The 27,204-nt window shown below is 44.7% G+C and overlaps 1 protein-coding gene across 6 annotated transcripts in view; it reads right to left on the bottom strand.

Moving 5' to 3' along the window:
• NAV2 (neuron navigator 2) overlaps nucleotides 1–27,204 on the bottom strand; it is a 769,310-nt gene that overhangs the window by 250,591 nt on the left and 491,515 nt on the right. For all 6 annotated transcript variants that reach the window (XM_060105510.1, XM_060105512.1, XM_060105505.1 and 3 more), the window contains exon 3: nucleotides 19,372–19,424. In XM_060105510.1, coding sequence (XP_059961493.1) covers nucleotides 19,372–19,424 — 53 coding nt within the window. The remainder of the gene's footprint in view (nucleotides 1–19,371; nucleotides 19,425–27,204) is intronic.

Here is a 27,204-nt window from a genome sequence, read left to right as displayed (position 1 = left end):
CTGATTAGTGACCTGATCTGTAAAATGGGCATTCTAACACCTACCACTCAGGGTGGTGGTGGTTATCCTATGAGAGGATATGTGTATGGTACTTAGTGGGTGCCCAATAACTGGCAGTTTTTGTTAATGTGTTGTCAATTCTGATATGACTGTCCCTGGTCTATAGTGCTCAGGCCATGACATGCTCAAAGCTGTGTCTGGGGTCGGCCTCTGGCAAAACAGAAAATTAAACAAGCTTATCTGGTCTGCCTTCCATTCCTCCTCCTGGGTTTTCCTTTCCATCACCTGATGTGCAAGCCCTCTCTTGAAAAGATACCGATAAACCAATTCACAGCAAGACAGAAGGGCTTGCTACTAGCCTCCCAACATGTCACCTCTCCCAGAGGTACTTGTATTCCATCACAATTATTAAGGAACAGTATATATTGATACAGATATTGAACTCCACACTAGATTCTGGTTCCCTTAGAAACTACCCACAAAACCCTAAGAAAATTATTAACTGCTTCAAGCCTCAAATTCACCATCTGTAATATAGGAATGCTGATAACTATCTCATAGCATTACTGAAGAGTACATGAGTTGACATATGTCAAGAGTCTGGTGGTACCTCACATGGACCTTTAAAAAGGCTCTTCACAGCTAACACCTGTCCTTCTCAAACTCTTCCAAAATAGAGCAGAGGGAGGAACACTCCCAAATTCATTCTACAAGGCCACCATCACCCTGATACCAAAACCAGACAAAAATGGCACAAAAAAAGAAAACCAGTATCTCTGATGAACATAGATGCAAAAATCCTCAACAAAAAACTAGCAAACAGAGTCCAACAGCACATTAAAAGGATCATACACCATGATCAAGTGGGGTTTATCCCAGGAATGCAAGGATTCTTCAATATATGCAAATCAATCAATGTGATACACCATATTAACAAACTGAAGGAGAAAAACCATATGATCATCTCAATAGACGCAGAAAAAGCTTTTGACAAAATTCAACACCCGTTTATGATAAAAACTCTCCAGAAAGTAGGCATAGAGGGAACCCACCTCAACATAATAAAGGCCATATATGACAAACCCACAGCCAACATCATTCTCAATGGTGAGAAACTGAAACCACTTCTTCTAAGATCATGAACAAGACAAGGTTGCCCACTCTCACTACTATCATTCAGCATAGTTTTGGAAGTTTTAGCTACAGCAATCAGAGAAGAAAAAGAAATAAAAGGAATCCAAGTCAGAAAAGAAGAAGTAGGGGCTTCCCTGGTGGCGCAGTGGTTGACAGTCCGCCTGCCGATGCAGGGGACATGGGTTCGTGCCCCGGTCCGGGAAGATCCCACATGCTGCGGAGCGGCTGGGCCCGTGAGCCATGGCCGCTGGGCCTGCGCGTCTGGAGCCTGTGCTCCTCAGCGGGAGAGGCCACAGCAGTGAGAGGCCCACGTACCGCAAAAAAAAAAAAAAAAAAAAAAGAAGTAAAACTGTCACTTTGCAGATGACATGATACTATACATAGAGAATCCTAAAGATGCTACCAGAAAAGACCTAGAGCTAATCAATGAATTTGGTAGAGTAGCAGGATACAAAATTAATGCACAGAAATCTCTTGCATTCCTATACACTAATGATGAAAAATCTGAACGAGAAATTAAGTAAACACCCCCATTTACCACTGCAACAAAAAGAATAAAATAACTAGGAATAAACCTACCTAGGGAGACAAAAGACCTGTATGCAGAAAAGTATAAGACACTGATGAAAGAAATTAAAGATGATACAAACAGATGGAGAGATATACCACATTCTTGGATTGGAAGAATCAATACTGTGAAAATGAATATACTACACAAAGCAATCTACAGATTCAATGCAATCCTTATCAAACTACCAATGGCAATTTTTTACAGAACTAGAACAGAAAATCTTAAAATTTGTATGGAGACACAAAGATCCCGAATAGCCAAAGCAGTCCTGAGGGAAAAAAATGGAGCTGGAGGAATCAGACTCCCTGACTTCAGACTATACTACAAAGCTACAGTAATCAAGACAATATGGTACTGGCACAAAAACAGAAATATATATCAATGGAACTGGATAGAAAGCCCAGAGATAAACCCACACACCTACGGTCAACTAATCTACGACACAGGAGGCAAAGATATACAGTGGAGAAAGGACAGTCTCTTCAATAAGCGGTGCTGGGAAAACTGGACAGCTACATGTAAAAGAATGAAATTAGAACACTTCCTAACACATAAACAAAAATAAACTCAGAATGGATTAAAGACCTAAATGTAAGGCCAGACACTATAAAACTCTTAGTGGAAAACATAGGCAGAACACTCTATGACATAAATCACAGCAAGATCCTTTGTGACCCACCTCTTAGAGGAATGGAAATATAAACAAAAGTAAACAAATGGGACCTAATGAAACCTAAAAGCGTTTGCACAGCAAAGGAAACCATAAACAAGACGAAAGACAACCCTCTGAATGGGAGAAAATATTTGCAAACGAAACAACTGACAAAGGATTAATCTCCAAAATATACAAGCAGCTCATGCAGCTCAATATCCAAAAAACAAACAACCCAATCCAAAAATGAGCAGAAGACCTAAATAGACATTTCTCCAAAGAAGACATACAGATGGCCAAGAAGCACATGAAAAGATGCAGAACATTACTAATCATTAGGGAAATGCAAATCAGAACTACAATGAGGTATCACTTCACACCAGTCAGAATGGCCATCATCAGAAAATCTACAAAGAATAAATGCTGGAGAGGGTGTGGAGAAAAGGGAACCCTCTTGCATTGTTGGTGGGAATGTAAATTGATACAGCCACTATGGAGAACAGTATGGAGGTTCCTTAAAAAATTAAAAATAGAACTACCATATGACCCAGCAATCCCACTCCTGGGCATATACCCTGAGAAAACCATAATTCAAAAAGAGTCATGTACCATAATGTTCACTGCAGCACTATTTACAATAGCCAGGACATGGAAGCAACCTATGTGTCCATTGACATATGAATGGATAAAGAAGATGTGGCACATATATACAATGGAATATTACTCAGCCATAAAGAGAAACGAAATTGAGCTATTTGTAATGAGGTGGATGGACCTAGAGTCTGTCATACAGAGTGAAGTAAGTCAGAAAGAGAAAAACAAATACTGTATGGTAACACATATATATGGAATCTAAAAAAACAAATGGTTCTGATGAACCTAGAGGCAGGAAAGGAATAAAGACACAGACGTACAGAATGGACTTGAGGACACAGGGAGGGGGAAGGGTAAGCTGGGACGAAGTGAGTGAGTAACACTGACATATATACACTACCAAATGTAAAATAAATAGCTAGTGGGAAGCAGCCACATAGCACAGGGAGATCAGCTTGAGCTTTGTGACCACCTAGAGGGGTGGGATAAGGAGGGTGGGAGGAAGCCACAAGAGGGAGGGGGTATGGGGATAAACATATGCATATAGTTGATTCACTTTGTTACACAGCAGAAACTAACACAACATTGTAAAGCAATTATACTCCAATAAAAATGTTAAAAAGAAAAAAAAAAGCTCTTCACACAATCCCATAATGGCAGAGTACTAGACACCCATGACATCTTCTGAAAGTGAAGAGCATTTGGAGGTGTGAGACATTCTGAGATCCACTAAATTATGACACTAGTACAGCCTCCCTATGAATGGGCTCCTTGAAGCTTGAATTCACTTTGACCCTGTTGGAATCAGTATTTTCTATCTAAAAAGCTCTCAGGTGAAAGTCTCCTGTGCTAAGTTACACAGGAAACCCTAAGCCTTAGACAAGTAGTTTTGTTAAGAAGAATCAAACATTTTTTTTGCAGAAAACTTCTGGCTTCACCTACAGAGAAGGATACAAACTCAGATTCCAACTTCTAGACCCCAAACACACAGCTGCCTCTTGAACGAATGGGGAAGAGCAGTGCTTGTCGGAGAATTTCACCCAGGGACGAACTGGGACTTGGCAGCCTCATTCATTCCTGGAAAAGTGATGATTGAGTATTTACTCTCTCCCAGGCCCTGCTCTAAGGGAAGGGGAAACAGTGGTGATGAGACAGTGTGGTCCTTCCCTTGTGGAAAAGACAGCCTCCTGAGCAAGAGCAGACTTTAAGCAAATATCACCCCACTAAACAAAGGTGATACAGGCTAACTTAGACCTATCAGCTCCCCTACTTGAAAGCCTGACACTGACTCACTGGGATCTTTTTAGAAGGTCTGGGTGCTTTTTGTATTTTTGCCATATTTCCATGCTTTTTAACCCATAAGCCACCACACAGTCCTCAAGAGGCAGCAGAATGTAAATTCAAAATAAAGCAAAACAGCAGATCCCTGATACACCCCAAGAGTGCAGTAAATCCTCAGTTTTGGAGATACCACTAGAATCTACCATTTCACCCACAAAACCAACACATATAAAAGAACAGGGTAATGGGATAATTAATCTGTAGATGAAGGCCAAGAGTTACACTTGGCTCACCAGCTTGGTGACCAGTTCCCTCACATCAGCCTGTAAAACTCAGTTTTGTGGCTCAGCCAACTTGCCAATGTCTGCAGCTTATGGTCCTTCCGGGTTACTCATGAGTAGCGGATCTGTGGATTCCTACCCCGCAATTCCAAGGATAGCATGATGTACCTAAGTGCAAGATGCATCCTGGCAGCATCGATAACCAGGGAAGCAAAGCCAAGCAGGTAAGTTTAAATGCTTTAATACTCAATTCAGGATCCTGTAAGACTTTGCTCTCTCACTGTGATGATGGCCGGAAGGAAGCCAACTGTTCTATTATCCTCTCCTTGTTTGTATCACCTGTAGTGTTAATTTCTGCAGGAGATTTAATTCAAAAATCGCCATTAAAAAAATAAAAAAGAAATGGCATATTTTGGAATTCCCTGGTAATCCAGTGGCTAGGACTCCACGCTTTCACCGCGAGGGCCTGGGTTCAATCCCTGGTTGGGGAACTAAGATCCCACAAGCCATTCAGTGTGGGCAAAAAAAAAAAAAAAAAAAAATCACCATTGTTTACACTCTAATTCCAGATGTTGCTAACAGTTACCATATGCCAGGCATAATACTAGGACCTTTCACATACATTACACTTCAATCCATTTTTTAATTTCAAAAGCTGTTTGTAGGTATAGCTAAAGAGTTGAGCCTGAATTACAGCCTCCTAGTGGACAGTAATATAGAATTCGGGAGATTTTCCAAGTAGTACACAAAATACACTAAGAAACTAGATTTGGCCCATAGTTTCAAATTCCAAAATCTGTGATCAAGGCAAAGAGCTACTTGCCAACCAAAAATTATATGAGATTAAAAGTAAAGGGCCTCCCTGGTGGCGCAGTGGTTGAGAGTCCGCCTGCCGATGCAGGGGATACGGGTTCGTGCCCCGGTCTGGGAGGATCCCATATGCCGCGGAGCGGCTGGGCCCGTGAGCCATGGCCGCTGGGCCTGCGCATCCGGAGCCTGTGCTCCGCAACGGGAGGGGCCACGGCAGTGAGAGGCTCGCATACCGCAAAAAAAAAAAAAAAAAAAAAAGTAAGTAAGAATATCATCAAGAATTAAAGTAACTCTCAACTCTACTTACTGCCACAGCCAGAATGTCAGAGGTGTGGTCAAAGTCACTGAAAGAGGAGAACAAACAAGACAAGGAAGGTCTTTATTACAGGATATCCTTGAGATTCCCAAGGCTACAAGATCGTTAACGCACCTGTGAAGAAATAGTGACAATTCTTATATATAATGCGAACCTGTTACTCATCCCATCCTTGTCAAGTATTCAGTTGAACCAGATAAAACTGCCATTTCTGTAGGTAAAAATGGTTACACACTGGCCATTCCATATGGTTCTACCTATTATCAACATATTAGGAAGATGCTTCCCTCCAAAAGCTAAAATTATACTGCCAGGTGATCATAAAAATAGCACTCTAAAGCCACTGATAAACAAAGCATCTGTAAATTCTGAAACTCAGGATCAAATCTCTGCAAGTGTCTCTCAAAGGAGTTTCAAAAGACGGATGATGATACACTTTGATTTATATATATAAAGTCAGAAGAAACACCCCATTCACAAGCTAAGCCCTCAAAGGCCCTATGCTTCAGTTCTAAGAATTTCTTCTGCACCATCCCCTTATAGAAGCAAAGTGGGGCAGACTTTCATTCCAAGCTGATTCATCTCAAAACTTCCCATAAAAGGCAAGCACTAGTCCTCTTTCACAATAGTGAAGGGTAGCCCAGGTCACCTACCCTTCTCCTCTTGCCTATGCAACTCTACATGACTGTTACCACATTCGCACCAATGTGGGAATCTACTCCATAGGAAAAGCCAACTCATGCCACAGGGTCGTCATCGGCATTGTGAGGGCACCATCACAAAGAGGAAATTTTAAAAGGGGAGATGGAAATAAAGGATTTCCCAGGACCAGAGGTGAAGTCTGGGGAACCATAGGTTTCTCTGAGCTTCTTGGCTCTCTTTGAGCAAGGTACTTAATTTCCCCAAGCCTCAGTTTTCCTTTCAGTAAAATGGGGATAATCATCATTTTCTTATCCCTCCCAAGAAACTAATATTTACACTCTTAGAAAACACGAAACACTGGGCTAGATTCTTTTCCGTACATTATTATTTCAGTTATTTTTCACCTTTCAGTTAGATAAGGTAGTTTGTTTTTTTTTTTAACATTTATTTTTGGCTGCGTTGGGTCTTCGTTGCTGCGCGCAGGCTTTCTCTAGTTGCAGCATGTGGGGGCTACTCTTTGTTGTGGTATGCAGGCTTCTCTTGTTACCAAGTACAGGCTCTAGGCGCACAGGCTTCAGTAGTTGTGGCACGCATGCTCTAGAGAGTAGGCTCCGTAGTTGTGGCACACGGGCTTAGTTGCTCCGCAGCATGTGGGATCCACCCAGACCAGGGCTTGAACCGGTGTCCCCTGCGTTGGCAGGCGATTCTTAACTACTGTGCCACCAGGGAAGCCCCGATTAGGTAGGTATTATCATCACTCTCCCGATGGGGAAATGGAGGCATAGAGTGTTATAGTGTCTTCCTAAAATCACGGTTTTAAATGGCACAGTTGCAATTCGAACACTTACTGGAAAGTGTTTTGTAAGCTCTGAAATCTACACAAACATGGGGCATTAACAACCGAGCAGCAACAGCTTCACTATTGCTGAGGAGAAGAAAACTGACCACCCCGTTTCGTCATTTCCCTGGCCCTCCAGTAGTAAGACAAGGCAAGTAATCAATCCATCTAAACTAAACCCAATCATTACATCAGAAAGACAAAGGGCACTTCGCAGAGGAAGGGGTGACTTCTCCCACATCCTTCTGGACATGTTTTGTGGAAGATATTTATGTTCTTTTATAGTGTCTGAAATCTTCTAGGGCAGGAATTATTTAAACCAATATAAATATTACAGGCATTATTTTGATGTCGAAATGCTCCCATAACAGGGATTTTTCAAACTACCATATTCCAGTGTTTAGAATTCCTGAGAAAGTTCATGATACCTATAAGAATACAATGGTTTGGGGGTCAAAAACCTCAAATGTGTGCAGGGGGTAGGCAGGCAAAAACTAAGTAAAAGAGGCTGGGTATAAGACAATAGGGAATGGTGAGGAGTATGACTAACGCAGTCTACACCTACCTAAAGAGGACAGCTGCTATCCAGTTTTAGCCAATTGTTGCCTGTGGAGTGCCAATCCAGTACTGCCATTTTTTTTCCTAAAAAAAGCTGGAAGATCATTGTTTGTGAACTATATTGATTTTCATCGAATGGTTAGCAGCTGTTTAGTTTTTGTTTTAAAAGGTCTTTTGGGACCTGAACTCAGCTTGTTGGCCACTGTTCTCTTCCCTTTGCTTAAGTGAGCACACTGGCGTTCACCTACTGACCAGTTCCCAACACGCAGACACCACAGGCTAAATATGCCTTACCAAAGTGCCAACAGGAATTCCTTACTAAGTTCTAGTTCATGGGAAAAAAATAAAAAATAAAAAACAAAGATGCATACCAAAACACCCCTTTGATGCTAGGCTGAAACATAAGAACCCCATGAAGACATATGCAGGGAGATGGATCCAAGCATGAAGCCAGATGGCTTTTATATAAACCACAATCTACATGGTTATAAATCACCATCCAATTTCTCTTTCAGCTCAAGATCTGAAGCTATTCTCTCCCCACCCATCCACATACTTGCTAAGCTCTTTAACCTTACAGGGCACCACATGTTGCCACTCAAAATGCCTCAGTTTCAAAGTAGGTGTAATGGGGATTTCTTCCGTTAATACTCACTGAGCATCCACCAGATGTGAGGTGGTATGGGCAGATGGAGAGATGAGACCCCGCCCTCAAAGAAGTCTGGTGGGATGCAGGCAGTTAAGGACAATGTGCTAAAGGATTATCACCTGGGTTTTCAATGGAGGAAACCAAGGGTCACAGAGCTTAAGTGAACTGGAAGAGGTAGAGAAGACACTTGCAAACTCCAAGACCACAGCTGCAGACACAATTCAGATCCTATCAACTTAGAACTTACCACAGTTCTCAGACAAGAGGATGTCCAAGGCGTCCTTATCCTTCCAAAAAGTAAACTGATTGTTTCATTCAAAATATTTAGTTAAACCTTATTGTGGCGATCACTTCACAACAGATACAAATGTCGAATCATTATGTTTGTACACCTGATATGAATGTGATGGTATATGTCAATTATATCTCAATCAAAAATACATAGCATTCCTAAAAAATTAGTTAAAATTAAATAAACCTTTAGAGAGATTAATTTTTAAAAATGTAAAGAACTTTGCAGACTTAGATGTTTAAATGCATATTTGCACAGCCATATCCCAAAAGAAGTATTTTTATTCAGCTCTAAGATAAGGTTGGCAAAGTAAGGTCACCAAACCAGGAGCATCAGCATCACCCAAGAGCTTGTTACAAATGCAAATTCTCCAGCTCCTTCCCAGACCTACTGCATCAGAAACTCTGGGGGTGGGGCCCAGTACTGTTTGAACAAGCCCTCCAGGTGATTCTCCTACTCACTAAAGCTGGAGCCCAGTGGCTAGAGTAGGTTTTGCCAAACCTCCAAACACTCCTTCCCTTATTAATGAAAATCATCTGTTATCATGGTATCACTTCCACACACTTTTATAAAAGATTGGATTTGGGAATTTCTTGGTTTAGCATTACTTAAGTTTCTTGATAGCATTTTAAAGTGCCTAGTATTTCACATATGAAACCTTGAGGGGTACCATCGTCCCACACTCTGGGAAGCTCCCAGATGGCTGGACCATTTACTGTTTGGCTCATTCATCTGAGAAAGATTAGCTGAGCATTTCCAACGTACCTAGCACTAGGCCAGGTGCTGGAAATATGGAGCTTTTCATTGAACTAAAAGATAAAAAAAACACTCTATATGTACTACAAAGCTTTGACGGGATTACCTAGCATATGAAATATAAGTCTCTCATAAAGTGTGCTTAAATGTCGTATTAATTACAAGACAAACACACATTCGTTAGGGAGCATAGTACTTACTCCTGAGTTTACATTCACATCAGCAACACCACGTATCCACTTCTAAATAATAGACGAAATGGCACTTGCCACTCCCAGTATCTGAGCTCAGTATCTGAGGCAGCCCATGATATGGTCACAGTGCTGGAAACTAAATGGGGGCCTCTGTCTTCGCACACTTCTTTGCAATGACCTGCAGTAAACGTACAGATGTGCAAAACTCCATTCCAAAGTGTTCTATCAAGGGAGGCAACTTCCAGTCAACTCAGAAACTTAACAGGCACACAGTGGCAAAATGAGCCTCTGCTATAAACCCGAACAGCTTCCTAATACAGTCAGAGTTACTTTGCTTGAATCCCAGAGTGTATTAGTTTCCTACTGCTGCTGTAACAAATGACCACAAACTTAGTAGCTTAACACAACATAAATTTATTATCTTAAAATTGTGGGAGGAAAAAAAAAATAAGGACTTTCCTGGCTGTCCAGTGGTTAAGACTCCATGCTTCCACTGCAGGCGGCACAGGTTCAATCCCCAGTTGGGGATCAAAAGAAAAAAAAAAATTCTGGGAGGTCAGAAGTCCAAAATCACACACCACTGTATATAAAATAGATATCTAATAAGGACCTACTGTGTAGCATAGGGAACTCTACTCAATACTCTGTAACGGCCTGTATGGGAAAAGAATCTAAAAAAGAGTGGATATATGTATATGTATAACTGAGTGGATCAACTATGCTCCAATAAAAATTAAACAAACAAAAAAAAGAAGTCCAAAATCAGTTTCAGTGGGCTAAATCAAGGAGTCCACAGGGCTGCATCTACTCCGGAAGCTCTAGGGGAAAATCTGTCCCCTTGTCTTTTTTATTAGCTCTGGAGGCCACCTGCATTCCTTGGCTCATGGCCCATTCTTCCATCTTCAAAGCCAGCCAAGTCGCATCTTCCAACCTCATTCTCTCTCATTCATTCTCTCCCTCTCCCCTTCCCCCACGCTCCCCATGTTCCCTCCCTCTCCTCCTCTCTCTCCTCTGATCGGCTTCCATGTTCCACGGTCACATCTCTCTCTCACCTTCCTGCCTCCCTCTTAGAAGGATCCTTGTGGTCACATTGGGCCTGCCCAGATAATCCAGGATAATCTTCCTGTCTCAAAATCCCTAACTTAATCACCTCTGCAAAGTCCTCTTTGTCATTTAAGAGAACATATTCACAGGTTCCGAGGATTAGAATGTCGACGTCTTTGGGGGTCCATTGTTCAGCCTACCACACTGGTACCTACTTTTTGAATATGAAAAGCCTTTTTAATGCACAAGTTAATAGTTAGGAAATATGTGACTTGTCAACAGAGAAGGGAATGACAGTCTAATGTGCTCTCTTCATGAGCCAGGTGCTTTTAATACCGTCTCTCATTCATCCCTGGCAACCCTGGGGGCAACTTCCATAATTATCTCCCTTTTACAGAGAAGGAAAAAGACTCAGATTTTCAGTAACTTGCCCAGCACACCTGCCCAGTATGTGAGAGCCAGGTCTGCCTGATTCCAGAGTCCATGCTTATTCTTTTTCATCCCAAATCTCCTTGCCATGATGGAATGCCTCATCCCAAAGCTCTGCCCTTACCTACATGAGGAGACAGTATTACAAATATAATTTTTGCACCTCCACGTCAGTCATTTTCTCTTCTTCCATCTATTTCCTTATATGTAGGCTAGCATAACAGTTAAGGGAATGGACTCTCCAGCCAGGCTTCCAGGGTTCAAACCCCAGGCTTGTCACTTACTAGCTGTGCGACCTGAGGAAACTGTGAGACCCGAGGAAACTTACCAAACCTGTCTCTGCCTCAGTTTCCTCACCTGTGAAGTGGAAATAATAAAGATACCTGCTCTCATAGGGTTTTATGAAGATAAAACCAGTTATAATGCAGATAAAATGCCTAAAACATTGCCCCAATGTACTGTATATGTATTTGCTATTAATATTATATAAAAACCTGGACAGAATCAGGGACAAGGGCAATAACCCTAGGCTCTACAGTATGAGGGGGAAAGAATGCGATGTTCCTCAACGTGCCTCACATTTGGCCCCTGGCAGAGCACAGCAAATGGCACCAGGGTCCAAGATCTCCATAGCCTTTAATGGAATGAACAAAATATATTTCTTACTCCATAGGGTTGTTATGAGAATAAAGTGAGTTAAAACATGTAAATCACTCAGAGCAGTAATTATCTTCATTTTTATTATCAATGTTAATCATCTCTGGTAATTGTAAAGATGTCTAAAAATGCTTACCTCAAGCAACATAAAAGAACTCAGTAAACGAAAAATTAGCTGCCATGTTCTATTTGGATCCTCTGGATAAACCAAGGGAGAAAAGAATTAAGAGAAGGAAAGACACTTCTAGAATAGTGCTAAATATCCATTTCTTAAATCCCATAAAGAACTTCCAAGTAAACACCCAGCGCTCAAATCACTGCTCAACAGTAGATAATGATATGAGAAGAACAGTATGTTATAATCCTCTAGCCCCATGGACACATCCAGGCCAGCTCCCTCTTTGGTCTTTCCATCTGTCCGTCCATCCACCCAACATTTATTAACCACCTACTATATGCTAGTCATCTAAGTGATAGGTGCTTAGATCCTCAGGTGAAAGATACAGCATCTCCTTCAAGAAGACAATTGAACAGACAACCACAAAGAGCAGGTTATGAGACATGCTTTCACACCTAGGGACAAAAGGCACCTAATTATCTCAGTTACTTGAGTTAACAGTTAACCTGAATATTCAAGGTTACACTGCCCAGGTGGGACAATCATCAGGTCTTCCTGGCAGACTGGACAGCTTGCATCAAAGTACAAGGCATGAAAGTACAGGGCCTCCTTGGGGCACCCCAAGTTCCAGTATGGCTGGGGTATAGAGTTTGAGTGGCCAAGTGGCAGGAGATGGTGGTAACTAGGTTGTGAAGCCCCTTCTATTGTGTGCTCAAGAGTATGGAGAGGTAAATGGGGAGCCAATGATGGTTTTGAACAGAGAGGTGACCAAAGCAGTAAGAGACAGACATGGAGATGGCCGCCATCTTTGAAAGAGAATGTCAGCCACAACACATGCAGTGATGCTGGATGCACCCCCTGAATGGGAAGCAGTGGATGCTTCCTGCCCATGTTGGCCCTGGACTCTCCACTTTGTTTTAAGTTCTAAGGGGCCCGTGGACGTTCCTTCATTCTTTCTTGGTTTTGTAACGTGTGTGCCCTTAGGGCCATGTAAAAATAGGTCCAAGGGCCCAGGGAAGAGGCAACTCAGCTGCCCAAGGATCTCAGACACTCCCCAGGCATGTGGCCGGCTTTCTGGCAGCTGTTGGGAGGGCTCAAGGTCACTGGGGCTGGAAACCTGATCTTGTTACAGACAGCCTTCTCCTGGCCCAGGAAGCTCTGTGCAGAACGCAGTCGGAGGTACCTGGCGCCAGGGCTCTTCTTGGGCTTCTCAAGAGGCTGCCTTTCACTGGGGGCCACTTGCCCCTTTTTCAGCTCTTGAGTTCCCATCGACAGGTCAACTCAGGCAATCTCCAGAAATACTCACTCTCCTCCCTTCTCACTAACTCTCAGCTAAACCCAGCTGGCTCTACTGTGCTCACGAGTGAGAAATAAGGGACTGGTGAGGTGGAGACTATTATGCCCTTTCTCTGTTGCAGAAGGGACCACCACAGGCTCTCCAAATAGACAAACTTGGGTTCAAGCTCCAGGTCTGCCTCCTAGGCAAGTAGTCTGAGGCAAAAAAAAAAAAAAAACTTTTAAAGCTCAGTCTCCACGTGCAAAATACAAACAATAATTGCACCTATTCATAGGGCTGTTACTTCCCACATTTCCCAGGGGAGGAAGTACAGTGCCAGGAGGCCAAGTGGATTAGCCAGGGCCATGGTGGTAATCCCCTCACCCAAAGGTAGGCTGGCCAGTCTTGAAACATCTATTTCTTTAAAAATACTGAGGTATCTTGAAAAACCCCATCCTATTAAGAGCTAATATCAACTGTGTACTTCCTCTGTGCTCAGCAGCATGAGGGCATGTCATACAGATGGCCCCATGCACACCTGAAAACTGCCCTGGGAGGCAGGTGTGGTTACTAACCCCGTTACAGAGACTGGTCCCCTGATAGCCTAAGGAACATGCCCTAGGTCACAAGCAACTGGCCTTCAGGGCCCATGCTCTTAGCCCTGATGCCTTGTAACCTCCAGAGGTTAGAGGTGAAGATGACCTAGTTGATGGTCTCTTTTTCCTACAGGAGACTTAGGAGGACCAGAGAATGGGCTGGATCTATCCAGAGCTGGAACCTGATGCCCGGGTAGGGGGTCCCTAGGCTTCATCGCACTGTGTATTTTCAGGGACTGGCCTTCTGAAAGGGGGCTTCAGGGGCAAATGTGACAGTGGGGAGGGGGAGGGAAGAGGCAGGTGAAAGGGAGATGCTACGATGGCCCTCCCTGGGCTGCCTAATCCTCTGTAAAGCACTAATGCAGTTTTAGTCACTTTCACACGTGGGGTGCCACGTACAATTTTATTGGGGAAAAAAGGGGGGGTTCTGCTCATGGAACAGAAGTTTGAAAACCAGTGTCCTGTCCTTCTGTGTCTAAGAGCAAATTCCTCTTGTTTTGGGAACCCAGCTGCTGGCTATTTCCACGGGGGCCTCTGAAAGGACACAGTGACGAGCAGACCAGCGCCCTGCAGACCAGCAGGGGCATCGAATGTGCGGGTTTGTGGAGCCCCAGAGGCCTCTGGGATCCGTGAGCTGCTCAGGCCGTATGCAAAATTCCGGGGTATGTGTGATCCGGGGAGCAGAGGGCCGGGAGCTCTTCTCAGATTTCCCAAGGGTTCCATGTCCCCCAGAACCTGAATGGCTACTAAAACAAACCATCATCATTGGGGAAACCACCGCTGACTGAGGGCTGACCACGTGCTATGGAGAAGGGGGGTGATGAGGTCACCTACCGCAAAGGGCTGTTGGGAGGATGAACTAAGAGGATATTTGTGAAGCACTTAGGACGGCACCTGGCACACGGCAAACACTGTTTGGCTTTATGGTTTATTTTCACCATCATTACTGTCATCCGTCGTTATCACTCTGACTGCCTCATTAGTCCTCACAAAAACTTGATGAGGTCCGTATTATTCTCAATCCCACTTTATAGAACAGGAAATAGAGGCTTCAAGAGGTTAAATAATTAGCTCAAGGCCACAGAAGAGCAGAGAAGGAACTCGAAGGTGGCCTGTCTGGTTCCTAAGCCCAGGCAGGCCCTCGGTCTAGAAGGGCTGAGGGAAGAAGGCAGGACTCCCTGAGGGCCCAGGAGGAGGGGGGCAGGCAGGTGGGGAGCACTGCGAGGTCCCAGATGACCCCGGGCCAGAGCAGAAAACAGGCCAGGGCTTTCCACTGAAAGCACCTGAAAGGACAGGCAGCCTTCCTAACTTTGCACCTCTTCTAATCAACAACGCAAAGCCAAACCACTTAAAATAGTAAGGATGAAAAAAGAAAACCACCCCCTGCTGCTCCTTTCCTAGGCTCCAAAGTGAGCCAGCGTCTTGGAGCACAGTGGGTTCAAGGCGCAAGGCAGTGGCAGCCCCAGCGTCCACTGGCTGTGCTCCAATCAATGTTTCTCCTTCCAAACACACACGTAACCCTGCTGAACACGCCACTTGAAAGCCAAAAAGATGCCCCATGGGTTGCCGTGGCAATGCTAAACAGACGAAACATTTTAACCAGCTCTGACGCACATACGCAAACCTATTTAAGGGCCAAATGGATGGGTTGGGGGGGTGAGGAGGTGGGGGGAATGTTGTTTCTACAGCTCCGTCTCCGAGGATCTGGCCCCCAAAGCGTTTATGTCAGGGTGAAACAGAGCAACACAAGCCGAGGCCAGGCTTGCTCAGGAAAGGGAAGCCACTGCCACGCTTCTGCATTTCGGCTGCAGGCACAGTCCTGTTTTACGAGGGCCACGAGAGGGTGACAGGAGATGCCAAAGGTCCTGGTCCTGCCTCTCCCTGGGGACAGCCCTCCAGCTGCCGGCACCAGTGTCTCTTGGTACACTGGCCTACGGCAGGGGCGGGAGGGTCAAGTGTGCCCAGGAGAGTGAAAGGCCTTAAAGCACCGCGTGGATGCCTGTGAGGGCTGATATTAACAATATTAACCACCATTTCTCACATCCCATGGTTCAACTTTCATCCACAGGAGTTGATCGCCATGGGTATTTTCCTTTAGAAAACTTCACTCCAGGGTCCAGTGGGGCTGTTCCCTCAGGCGCTGCCACCTGGGGAGTGACGATGAATACAGAAGACCTGGCCCAGGTCTGAAAAGACCACCATGCTTCTGGGGTCTGGCGCACTCTGGTCTCTTCCACGGCCTATTCCTCACCTCGGATACGACAGGACAAAGGGTTGACACTGAGGAGAGGCCAGAAGAGTCTCACCAGACACAGCTGATGGCACACGCTAAGAGCCATGCACAAATGTTGCCAAACCTTCCTCTGCAGGGTCCAGGATATCCTCAGGTAAACAGAACCTCCAGAAATGGGAATCGTCTTCCACTCATCACTCCCTGTGGTGAACCCTCTTGCCTTTCAAGACTCAACCCCTAAAAGTTATTCCTAAGCCGCCCCTAGTCCTGGAGTGGAATGGCCCCCACTGTGCCATGCACAGATGTCTATGGGAGCAGTTGCACTATTCCAGTGTTCTAATTGTTCTCTGGTCTCCTGCCCACTCATCACTGAGCTCCCTGAGGGCAGGGGCCCCATCTTGTTCACCCTGGTCTAGTCCAGTGCCTGGCATTAGTCGGCACTCTGTGACCGTGTGCTGACTGACAGGCTAAAAGTATACAGTGCCATGCCCATAATGTTTGTGCCTCAAGGCCTCTGGAATTCTCTAGTCCGTATGCCACAAGGGTCTGCTTTCACTTCCACATCCTCTGGGAAGACAGCAGAACTTGAAGCAGAGCCTGGAGCTCAGGAGTTGGAGAAGAGAGCTCCGGGCAGCCTGGTAGGCCAGGAGGAGGGGGATACGAGAGGAGGACGAGGCACCCCACCTGTAAAACTAAAGCTCTCGTGCTTACCCACGGATTAGCTAATGAAATAATTTGCCCCTTGAAAACTGAAATAGCACCCATCCCCCCTGCTCTGAAGCAAAACTTGTTTTTGTCTCCGTTATTTAAGGCCTCTGAAGATGCTCTGTGTTCTGTGAGCACAATAACCCTACGCTGATGATTTTCAGTGGACTCATAGCTACCCTCCCGGCAGGTAGACTCTCCAGTTCTCTCGTTGTGCATCATCTTCCTTTTGCCAACATGATGCTCTCTGTATATGTTCCCTTCTGGTCTCCTCCAAACAGGCAACATTTAGCAAACAACAACAGATCTTTATCATTGGCTGCCCTGAATAAAGACTAAGTGGGAGTTTAACCTTCTAGGCATCTAGAAATGGTGGCTCATCTGCTACGCCATCTTCCCAAATGATACTTCCCATGAGTAGAGATGCTTTAACTCTGTATGTGCTCACACACGCATACACACAGGTGTCCTATGAGCCAGAACACCACCTGTGCTTGTGTGTAAGCAGCACTTCCTGTGTGCCCTAGGTGAGTTCTGCGTTATGGATTTGTCATTGCTTTGTGATGTAGGTGAAAGGACAATGGCCCCGAGTTCCTTATCATTGCCTTTCGCATTTCCTACAGAATGGAATGACTGTGGTGGAGGTTCTGCCATTTTCCTGGACTCACATCCTGTCTGCTGAATTATTCTCTGCCACTTTTACCACCAGACCTTGTCTGCCCCCCCGCCCCTGAGCTGGAACCAATTACCACAGACAATTTTAGGATTTTATATTCCTGTGTTCTTAGAAGAAAAAAAAAAAGAAAAAAAAAAAAACACAGTCCATGAAGAAAAACCCAATACTTCCATAGCTGAAAGAGTTACAGAGAAACCACAAAATTGCGTTGGTGCTATGTAGCATTATACATAACATATTTACATAAACTAAATTGGCACAGAAGAATCTGAGGTGACGGTATTATTTTGTAAGCTTGAAAGTGGACTTTAACAGCAAACATCTCCAACAGAAGGTACAGAAAATACAAAGGCACCAAACAGAATAAAAGGTTCACTACTTTAAACTGTCAGTTGTACATATGCATTATAATGGGCTGGGACAAACACATCCGTCTCTATCCCAGGCGGAAATACTACATCTCTTTCATGAGAAGCTATGACTGCATGTGTAAAATGCTTGCACTAAAATTAAGTCTTCTATCTTCCAAATTTTCTCAATTATTAATACACCAGACAGCTGTAGTAGCTCTGGCAAAAATAGCAGCCAAGCTTTTCCAAAAGTCAAAGCAGCCATGAGATGTCTGCATGGGGACTTTCCTATGTGAGGACTGGCTGCTCTCTGGATGAAACAAAAAGAAACAAAATCTCCAGTGGAACAACAAAAAAAGAGAAACTTGTTTCAGAATTTAATGTGAAAAATGACATCCTCTGCCCCCACCAGGCACACTCACTCCTCTTTATAATAAGAAACTTTTTGTATCTAGATAAAAAGTTGACGAAAAGGCTATCTTGTCCACTCACTGGGATAACAAACAATTCGGAAAATTAAACAGTAAACCCAAGGAAGGCCAATCACTTCAGTGTATTCTGGAATGAGACTATCCAATTGTGTCTACTCAAAGGGAGGAGGGTGAGGTTAGAAAACAAATTATGCCTTTTTTTTAGATTTCTGGAAGCAAATTAACGTCCAGGAGAAAAGGTCGTCCTTCAGTTGCCATCTTCATATTTTTTTTTTTTTTTTTTTTTTTTTTTTTTTCTTTTTGCGGTATGCGGGCCTCTCACTGTTGTGGCCTCTCCCGTTGCGGAGCACAGGCTCCGGATGCGCAGGCCCAGCGGCCATGGCTCACGGGCCCAGCCGCTCCGCGGCACATGGGATCCTCCCAGATCGGGGCACGAACCCGTATCCCCTGCATCGGCAGGCGGACTCTCAACCACTGCGCCACCAGGGAGGCCCGCCATCTTCATATTTTAAACAGGTATTAGCGTCATCTTAACAGAGTCTGATAATATACAATCTTTGTGGAAATACTCATATTTGAAAAGCATTTCTAAGGGAAAAACTAAGCACTCAGATTGTGTCACAATTCAATGCTCCCTGAACTCAACAGTGATCATGAATTTTCATTCAAAGATTATGTGCAGGACATGCAACAAGAACAGAATAGATTTTTAAAGATTTTTTAAAGTTATAATATCAGAGCTTAAGCATATCACGCCAGAGAGAATGTCACTTGTCAAGGTTATGTTGTGAATGGTCTGGATGTGACTGGACATTTCACGTTTCCTGTCACAGTCCTGATTTCACATCATTCTAACCTTTAAAGGCAATCAGACCATACGCCCCAATCTCTGATGGTTGTTATGATACCATCACTCCATTTGTGCTCCAGCACAAATATACACAAACAGAAATTGATGTGGGTCTTTGAGGAAAAAGCAAGAGTCATATCAGCCCAAGTTCTAAACAAGGGTATGTTTGCAGCAGTTCTGCATAACTTGCTTCTAAGAGCAAGGACCATATTTCATTTTCGCTGTCTCATGACCTACGTAAAAATCACAGCCATCTTCCAGTAAATGCCAACAAATGCCAGAGAAGCAAACCATGGCTATTTGGAAATGGCTGTTAGTTTATTAATATAATCCCCCAGAGTAAAGCTTGTGGTGTGAATGTTTTCAAGATGGTCAATATCATTTAGAGGCAGGGCTTACTAACATAACATAAACACTCACTGCCCGTGTACCACTTACCATTTGCGATCTGTTCTTTGGACAGCCATTGATGTCTTCAATCTTCTCATTTGCTGAAAAAAGAAACACAAGTCAGAAAAATAAATAATCATCACAGACACTTTGAGCAGTGATGTTCAGAACCCTTGAGGCCAAGAAACTCCTAAGGCCCATACTGGGGTTTGTCCAACCAACGCAGGCATGTGAAATACTGAGACGCATCTAGCAAGCTTCAGGACTTACTCATCGAGCTGCCGCCCTCCAGGGACAGCTGGGGCAAGGTCGCTGTCATCTAAGGCAGAGACAACTGCATTGATGACAGTCTTGGAGTGATGGGGCATGGTGGAAACGTCTGGAGACTGGGAAACAGCCTGAGCTGTGACTGTGCTTTAGGCTCTTAAAAAGGCAACTGCAACTTGCCCACAAAAGATAGGGTGCTTCAGAGTGGATCCATCCAGCCACAACACAGCTCCTGGGGACAAAAGCCATAGACGACAGCATCTCACCCCATCTTTAGCCAGAAATGCTAAGATTGCTTTTGTTTCTCCTGATTCTATTCCCGGAGTGGAGGCCAATGGAAGAACAAGAGAGTGAGACTTTAAAAATGGCACATCCATGGTCATACAGGAAGTCCAGATTAGATCTGGAACACACACTATTGAAGACAAAAGAGTACCTACCTACCTACTTAGGGAAGTGATATAAAGAAGCTGTACTGAATAAGCTGGAAATCAAATAAATAACAGGGAAGAAAGGCCCAGCTTCCCATGGTGAATGTATTTCACCCTAAGTATGGAGGAATCCTTGCAAGACACAGCCCAAGACATTTGAGTTTGCAAATACAGTGCTACAAGAAAGGCAGTACGTGTAGTGGCTTGGAGGCGAAGATACCCCAGTTTGAAGCTCAGCTTTATAGCTTCTCAGCTGTGTGATCTCAGCCGTGTAACACAACCTCTCTGGGCCACAGTTTCCTCATCTATAAAATGGAGCTAATACTACCTGCTTCACAGGAGAAGCTGTGAGAAGATTATATGATGCCAGTAAACTGCTTAGTGCCATGCGTAGCACACAGTGAGCGTTCTATGTATGGCAGAGATCATTAATCCAATAATACATATTCTTATCATCTATGTAAAAATATATAAAATAAAATTTCCCTTTTTTGATGTCTCCATCTGACTTAAGCCCAGAAACTCAGCTAGGAGTTCACAGAGAAGAATTACGGACTTGGGCTTCCCTGGTGGCGCAGTGGTTGACAGTCCGCCTGCCGATGCAGGGGACACGGGTTCGTGCCCCGGTCTAGGAAGATCTCACATGCCGCAGAGCGGCTGGGCCCGTGAGCCATGGCCGCTGGGCCTGTGCGTCCGGAGCCTGTGCGCTGCAACGGGAGAGGCCACAACAGTGAGAGGCCCGCGTACCGAAAAAAAAAAAAAAAAAAAAAAAGAATTACGGACTTGCCTCCTCTGTGAAGCCTTTAGGAGATTCCTCCCCAATCCCATGTCCCTTTACTGCATGACCCCTCCCCTAGAAGGGTAAGTCCCACTAGGTCTCTTTGCTCTCCCAGCACCCTGGACTTGCCTCTACTTTGCTTTTAATCACCTAATGTGTAACTCCTTTTCTTGTCTCCCCCAGCTACGCAGACATGTAGATTTTGTTTTTCACACTTGTATCCTTAGGGCTCGACAAGTGTTTGCAAAATTGCATTAAAAAATTATATATATATATATATCACATCAAATTTTAATGACTATGACACGTAAAACTTCCATGAAGAGAAAAGACATTGAAAAGTGTCTGAAAAGGATAACAGACTCAAAGTGTCCCAGGACACTAAGGTTTTAGAACACCTGAACCTAAATATAGCTCACCGTTACCTCAATTGGGTTTTTTTCCTCTAGTGTTTCTATCTTAAGAAGTAAAAAATAAGAAAGCAAGATAGTGGCAGGAAATTATTTAAAAATCTAATTACCAGAGACAGACTGGTTAGTATACATTCAGCCTGATCTACACCGTCTTTAGAACTGGCCCAAAGTAATACATATTCAGGCTTATGACCCACCTGGGAAGACCTCGGTCTTCAGAGAGCCAACTGAGTTTTCTCAGCTCTTGAGAACACCGGGATAGGCATTTTAGGAAGCTTCCTCAACCTGCTTTTCCCTACTCCTAAAAGAGGTGCCATAAAGCCTTTAAAAAGCATGTAAAGGATGCCCAATGAATGGGGTAACTCATGGATGTTTGTTCTTCAGTTCACCAGAAAATACAATTAGCCAGGATGTGTCACTAGCATGTAAACTCCTCAAAAACAAGGATTTTCATCTGCTTTGTTTTCTACTATAACCCTAGAGCTTAGCACAGTGCCTGACACACAGTAGCCACTCAATATGTATTTGTTGAGGGGAACTAAGGAGTATTCTGAACATTCCAATGAATCAAAGTTTTACTGTCTATTTTGGGGCAGCTGCTCTTTCACTTGTATATATAAATGTATGTACTGAAGGTGGAAAAAAAGAAAGATCCTTGACAAATGGCACTCCTTCATACATGGGAAATTATGGCAGGCTTGCACTCTGACCTTGGATTTTGATAAACAACACTGATATGGCTTTTGAGAATCAAGGCCACTCAAGGTATCTTCCAGCTGGATACTCATGATGGCCAAAGTCATACGGCACTGGATTCTGATCAACACCCAGTTCATTAGTGCTCATTAAAGTGAAGGATGGATAACTATGATCCTGAAAAGTCATTTTAAAGATTATTTATATACCTTCTGGATAAACAAAACCAAGGGATTTGGTCTAATTATCCCTCTAATTCCTTTTCATGGTCTGTCACCTAAACCACAGTCAGGTGCTCCTTGAATACATTAGGCTCCTATAAGCCTAATGCTGCCATTTTACAACATTCAAAATAAACCAATGGGGTGAAGCCTATTCATGACCCTCTAAAGAAAACATGGGAAGAGATCAAATGACTCAGCCCAAACTCAAAATAAATGTTTAATAAAAATGCAAAAAAGTCTGGACCTCCTAGTTTCCAATTTCATGTAATTTAAATACTTCTCCTTCAACTTAAATTCTCAAGAATTTCTGTGGTTGTCATAAATACTTAGAGCAATAATAGCAGCTCTGATTCTGCTGGTTAGAAGGAAGAAGAGCTTGGTCCTCAGAGCTGAATTTATTAACTCGGGGTAGGGGGTCTTTGGCTACAGCCCCAGAGAAGATAACCAGAGAAGCAAAGGCTTTTTTTTTTTTTTTTTTTTTTTTTTTTTGCGGTATGCGGGCCTCTCACTGTTGTGGCCTCCCCCGTTGCGGAGCACAGGCTCCGGACGCGCAGGCTCCGGACGCGCAGGCTCAGCGGCCATGGCTCACGGGCCCAGCCGCTCCGCGGCATATGGGATCCTCCCAGACCGGGGCACGAACCCGTATCCCCTGCTTCGGCAGGCGGACTCTCAACCACTTGCGCCACCAGGGAGGCCCGAAGCAAAGGCATTTGTCCCCCGAAGTCTTCAACTGTGATTAAAACTGGCATCCTGAAGTGCCGATGGTAATTTATTCATTCCAGCAATCTCTAATGTGGTGACCTGTCTGCACACAGGTGACAAGTTAGTAACTGGAAAGCATCAGTGCACTTTGAGAAGAATGGAATCAAGCTCATCACTTCTCAAAAGACCTCCTCGGAAGGGTTCCAAGCCATTTCAACAGCCCAAGCATCTATGCGTGGCATCTATGCATGTGCAGGGCAGCTGGCAGCCCTGCCAATGTCTAGCAAAATTGGCTGCCCTCACTGAAGGGCAGATGACTTACCCAAGGCCACGCCATGGTAGCAGGTCATCAACAGAAAGAAGGTAGAGTCCTGCGTGTTGCCTGAATTTCCTGGTTGTGCTCAGAGGCAGCACAAATGGTGGTGGAAACTGAGCTGCTCTCATCCCCTCTCTGTCTTGGCTTCCTCCTTCTCTCCAAGCCTCCTTTGTTTATCCTGTTTCCCTCCCTCTCTCTCTCCTCTTTCCTCCCTTTCTCCCGCCCCTTCTCTCCTTTGCTCACTCCAACCCCTTCTGGCATCCTCCCTGAGTGACAGCAATGTAGGCAGGAGGAGGGAGGCCTGTCTCTCCCTCTTGATTCATGCTGTTTATCCTGGCCTCGTAAACCTTTCTAATAACTCACGGACATGGCACCGTGATGGGCTGGCAGGCAACTGCCGGCTTCGGGCAGCTCATGACTCAAGAAGATAATCATACTAATAAGAGGCTGAACACAGATACCCAACCCTCAGTCACTAAAGCAAGGGCACTAAGAGGCTGCCTAATGGGCAGAAGGCAATGACAGAAAAGTGTGGGCCCCAAGATATGCCACTATCTGGTAAGACCAGCCCTAGGATGGATGGACGAAGAGATGGCTAGATCCTAGGGCCCATCTGGGCTAGATGGAGACTTAGGTAGGAGCAATGTCTGTGAAAAGCATCTAAGGTTTTCCTTTATGTTACACATCTTAGCTTTTAAAGGATTCCAACTCTCCATCATTAGAAATAGTAGAGGAGGTAGTAAGATCCCCAAGCTGAAAACCGACTCTTCAATCACTGGCCTTTGTTCTTTAGGTTAAAGCCCAGAATTCACTGCCCTGTACCTGGTAGCCTGGTCTTATTTTGCCTTGGTGAGCCTCTGCATCTCCATCCTTCAGCCTTTCTGTGCATTATTTCCTCCACCAGGAAAGCCCTCCCTGACCACTTTACCCAGCTAACTCCAAATGTGGGGTCTTGGCTTATAGATACATTCCTTGAGGAAACGTTCCCTGATTCCTACCCTCCTAACCCAGCCTCCCAGCTTCCCAGTCATGGGTCAGGCCTCAGAGCACACGGATCCTTAATCATTATGCACAACATTCCTCCCTCCCAGGCGTAGGAACAGGTTGTCCCTTAAAAGGACAATCTCCCTGGCTGCAAGTTTTTTTTTTTTTAATAATAAATTTATTTATTTATTTTTGGCTGTGTTGGGTCTTCGTTTCTGTGCATGGGCTTTCTCTAGTTATGGCGAGCGGGGGGCACTCTTCATCGTGGTGCACGGGCCTCTCACTGTCACGGCCTCTCTTGTTGTGCAGCACAGGCTCCAGACGCGCAGGCTCAGTAGCTGTGGTGCACGGGCTTAGTTGCTCCGTGGCATGTGGGATCTTCCCAGACCAGGGCTCGAACCCATGTCCCCTGCATTGGCAGGCAGATTCTCAACCACTGCACCACCAGGGAAGCCCTGACTGGAAGTTTTGATGGACCTTCATTTAGATGTGTTCTTTTTAACTATTTTGAAGTAACTTCAAACCTACAGAAAAGTTACAGGAACAGTGCAGAGAATTCCTGTATAGTATCATCCATTCTCATTTTCTCCCTCTCTCGCTCTCTCCCTCTTTCTCTCTATAGGTACACTTGTTTAAAAATTCTGAATCAGGGCTTCCCTGGTGGTGCAGTGGTTGAGAGTCCGCCTGCCGATGCAGGGGATGCAGGTTCGTGTCCCGGTCCGGGAAGATCCCACGTGCCGTGGAGCGGCTGTGCCCGTGAGCCATGGCTGCTGAGCCTGCGCGTCCAGAGCCTGTGCTCTGCAACGGGAGAGGCCACAACAGTGAGAGGCCCGGGTACCGCAAAAAAAAAATAAAAATTCTGAATCAATATAGCGTAGGCTACATAGATCATGTCCCTCACTCTTAGTGTGTATTTCCAAAGGACAAGGACATTACTTCATGGTACAATTCTGAAAATTTAACATTACTATAATTCCAATATTCCAATTTTGTCAATTGACTCAAAATTGTCCTTTGTAGCATTTTATGCCCCTGTATGGGATCCAGTCCAGGATCATGCGGTACATTTAGTTGTCAGGTCTCTTTAATCTCTTTTCTTCTAGAACAATTTCGAAGCCTCTTATATCTTTCACAGCACTGACATTTTGGAACAATTCAGGCCAGTTTTTTTTAACAGAATGTTCCACAATTTGGGTTTGTCTGAGATTCCTCAGGATGGGTTTCAGGTTTTCCATCCCTGATTGCAATACAGCACTAAGTGATGTTGCACTCTTTTCGAGGTACCACGTCAGGAAGCACGTGACATCCGGCTGCCCTTCACCAGTGATGTACTTTTTTTTTTTTTTTTTTTTTTGGTATGCGGGCCTCTCACTGTTGTGGTCTCTTCCGTTGTGGAGCACAGGCTCCAGACGCGCAGGCCCAGCGGCCATGGCCCACGGGCCCAGCTGCTCTGCGGCACGTGGGATCTTCCCAGACCGGGGCATGAACCTGTGTCCCCTGCATCGGCAGGCGGACTCTCAACCACTGCGCCACCAGGGAAGCCCAGTGATGTACTTTTGATCACCTGGTCATGACGCCTCATTCTCCCATGTGGTTACTACAGCTCCCTTTGCAACTAATAAGCCATCAGTGGAGAGCCACTTTGAGACCATGTAAATAGCTGCTCTCCATCAAACTTTCTCCTCTAGATTTCAGCATCCATTGATTCTTGCCTTAACTAACCTTTACCATGCAACTCTTCTACATTTATCAGTCAGCATTCACCCGAACAGTTGAGTTCTCTCTTCTCCTCCATTGATAGATCATCTATTTATGTATCTATCTATCAATACAGATTTGTGGATTCCTATTTTATTCCACAGTTATAATCCACAATGGTCCTCAATTATTTTGATGCTCTAGTTGTCCCAGATGAGCTTTGCTCTTTGTAGCCCTGGAGGGCAGAACTAGTGCTTGTAGGGAGACACGACCAAGGAGGGGCAGATTTTGACTTAATGAAACAAGAGCTTTTAAAAAATTCTAACTCTCCATCGTTAGAACTAGTTGAGGAGGTAGTAAGTTGCCCATCTGCTGACTACTTTAATAGACTCTGCTGACTACTTTTCATGGAAGCAATTCACACATCAGGTTGAGGCTTTTAAAAGGTCCCTTCCAGGGGCTTCCCTGGTGGCGCAGTGGTTGAGAGTCCGCCTGCCGATGCAGGGGACATGGGTTCGTGCCCCAGTCCGGGAAGATCCCACATGCCGCGGAGCGGCTGGGCCCGTGAGCCATGGCCGCTGAGCCTGCGCGTCCGGAGCCTGTGCTCCGCAACGGGAGAGGCCACAGCAGTGAGAGGCCCGTGTACCGCAAAAAAAAAAAAAAAAAAAAAAAAAAAAGGTCCCTTCCAAACCTTAGAGTTGCACCAGAATCCTGGAAAGGAGGAGGGTGTGACATACAGTTTAGAGGAGTGCTCAGAAGAATACTAAATACTGGTAAGGGAAAACATTCAGGCCACCTTCTGGAAACCATCTGAGCCAGGCTTAGGGAAGCAAGGGTTGCAGTGAATAAAATTCTCTTCCCTAATCTCCTCAACTCTTCTTGAACAGCATTGCACGCCAGGTACCATGTTAAATGCTGTGAACCTAGAAAGAAAGATGACTCAGACCCAGGCCTGGAGAGACCCAGACCCAATACAGCAGTCAGTAGGATGACAGAGGAGGGTCCCTCCAGCTCTGCCTGGGGGAGCTAGGAAGTATCAGGGAGAAACTGACCTTTCTAGAATGAGTAGGAGCTCTCCAGCCAAAGAGCAACTGCAACCACTAGAATTCTGTCTGATACAAGATGGAGTCACTAGGACTCCAATTCTGGGAAAATCTTAGGGAGAATAGAGGGAGATACACCCACCCCCAACACACATATGTGCGTGTGTATATATATACACACGCACATATGTGTATATATTAAAAACATGTACACATACAAATATATATTTTTACATTTTCCTTTTATAGGCACATGTGTGGGGGAAGCATGGAGTATAGCAATTAATAGTTTAGCATCCTGGTCAGAGTGCTATCCCCTCCCGCCACCG

Source organism: Mesoplodon densirostris, chromosome 7 (genome assembly GCF_025265405.1).
Source record: "Mesoplodon densirostris isolate mMesDen1 chromosome 7, mMesDen1 primary haplotype, whole genome shotgun sequence".
In the NCBI taxonomy this organism is placed as follows: domain Eukaryota; kingdom Metazoa; phylum Chordata; class Mammalia; order Artiodactyla; family Ziphiidae; genus Mesoplodon; species Mesoplodon densirostris.
This window is presented reverse-complemented; position numbering and strand designations above follow the sequence as displayed.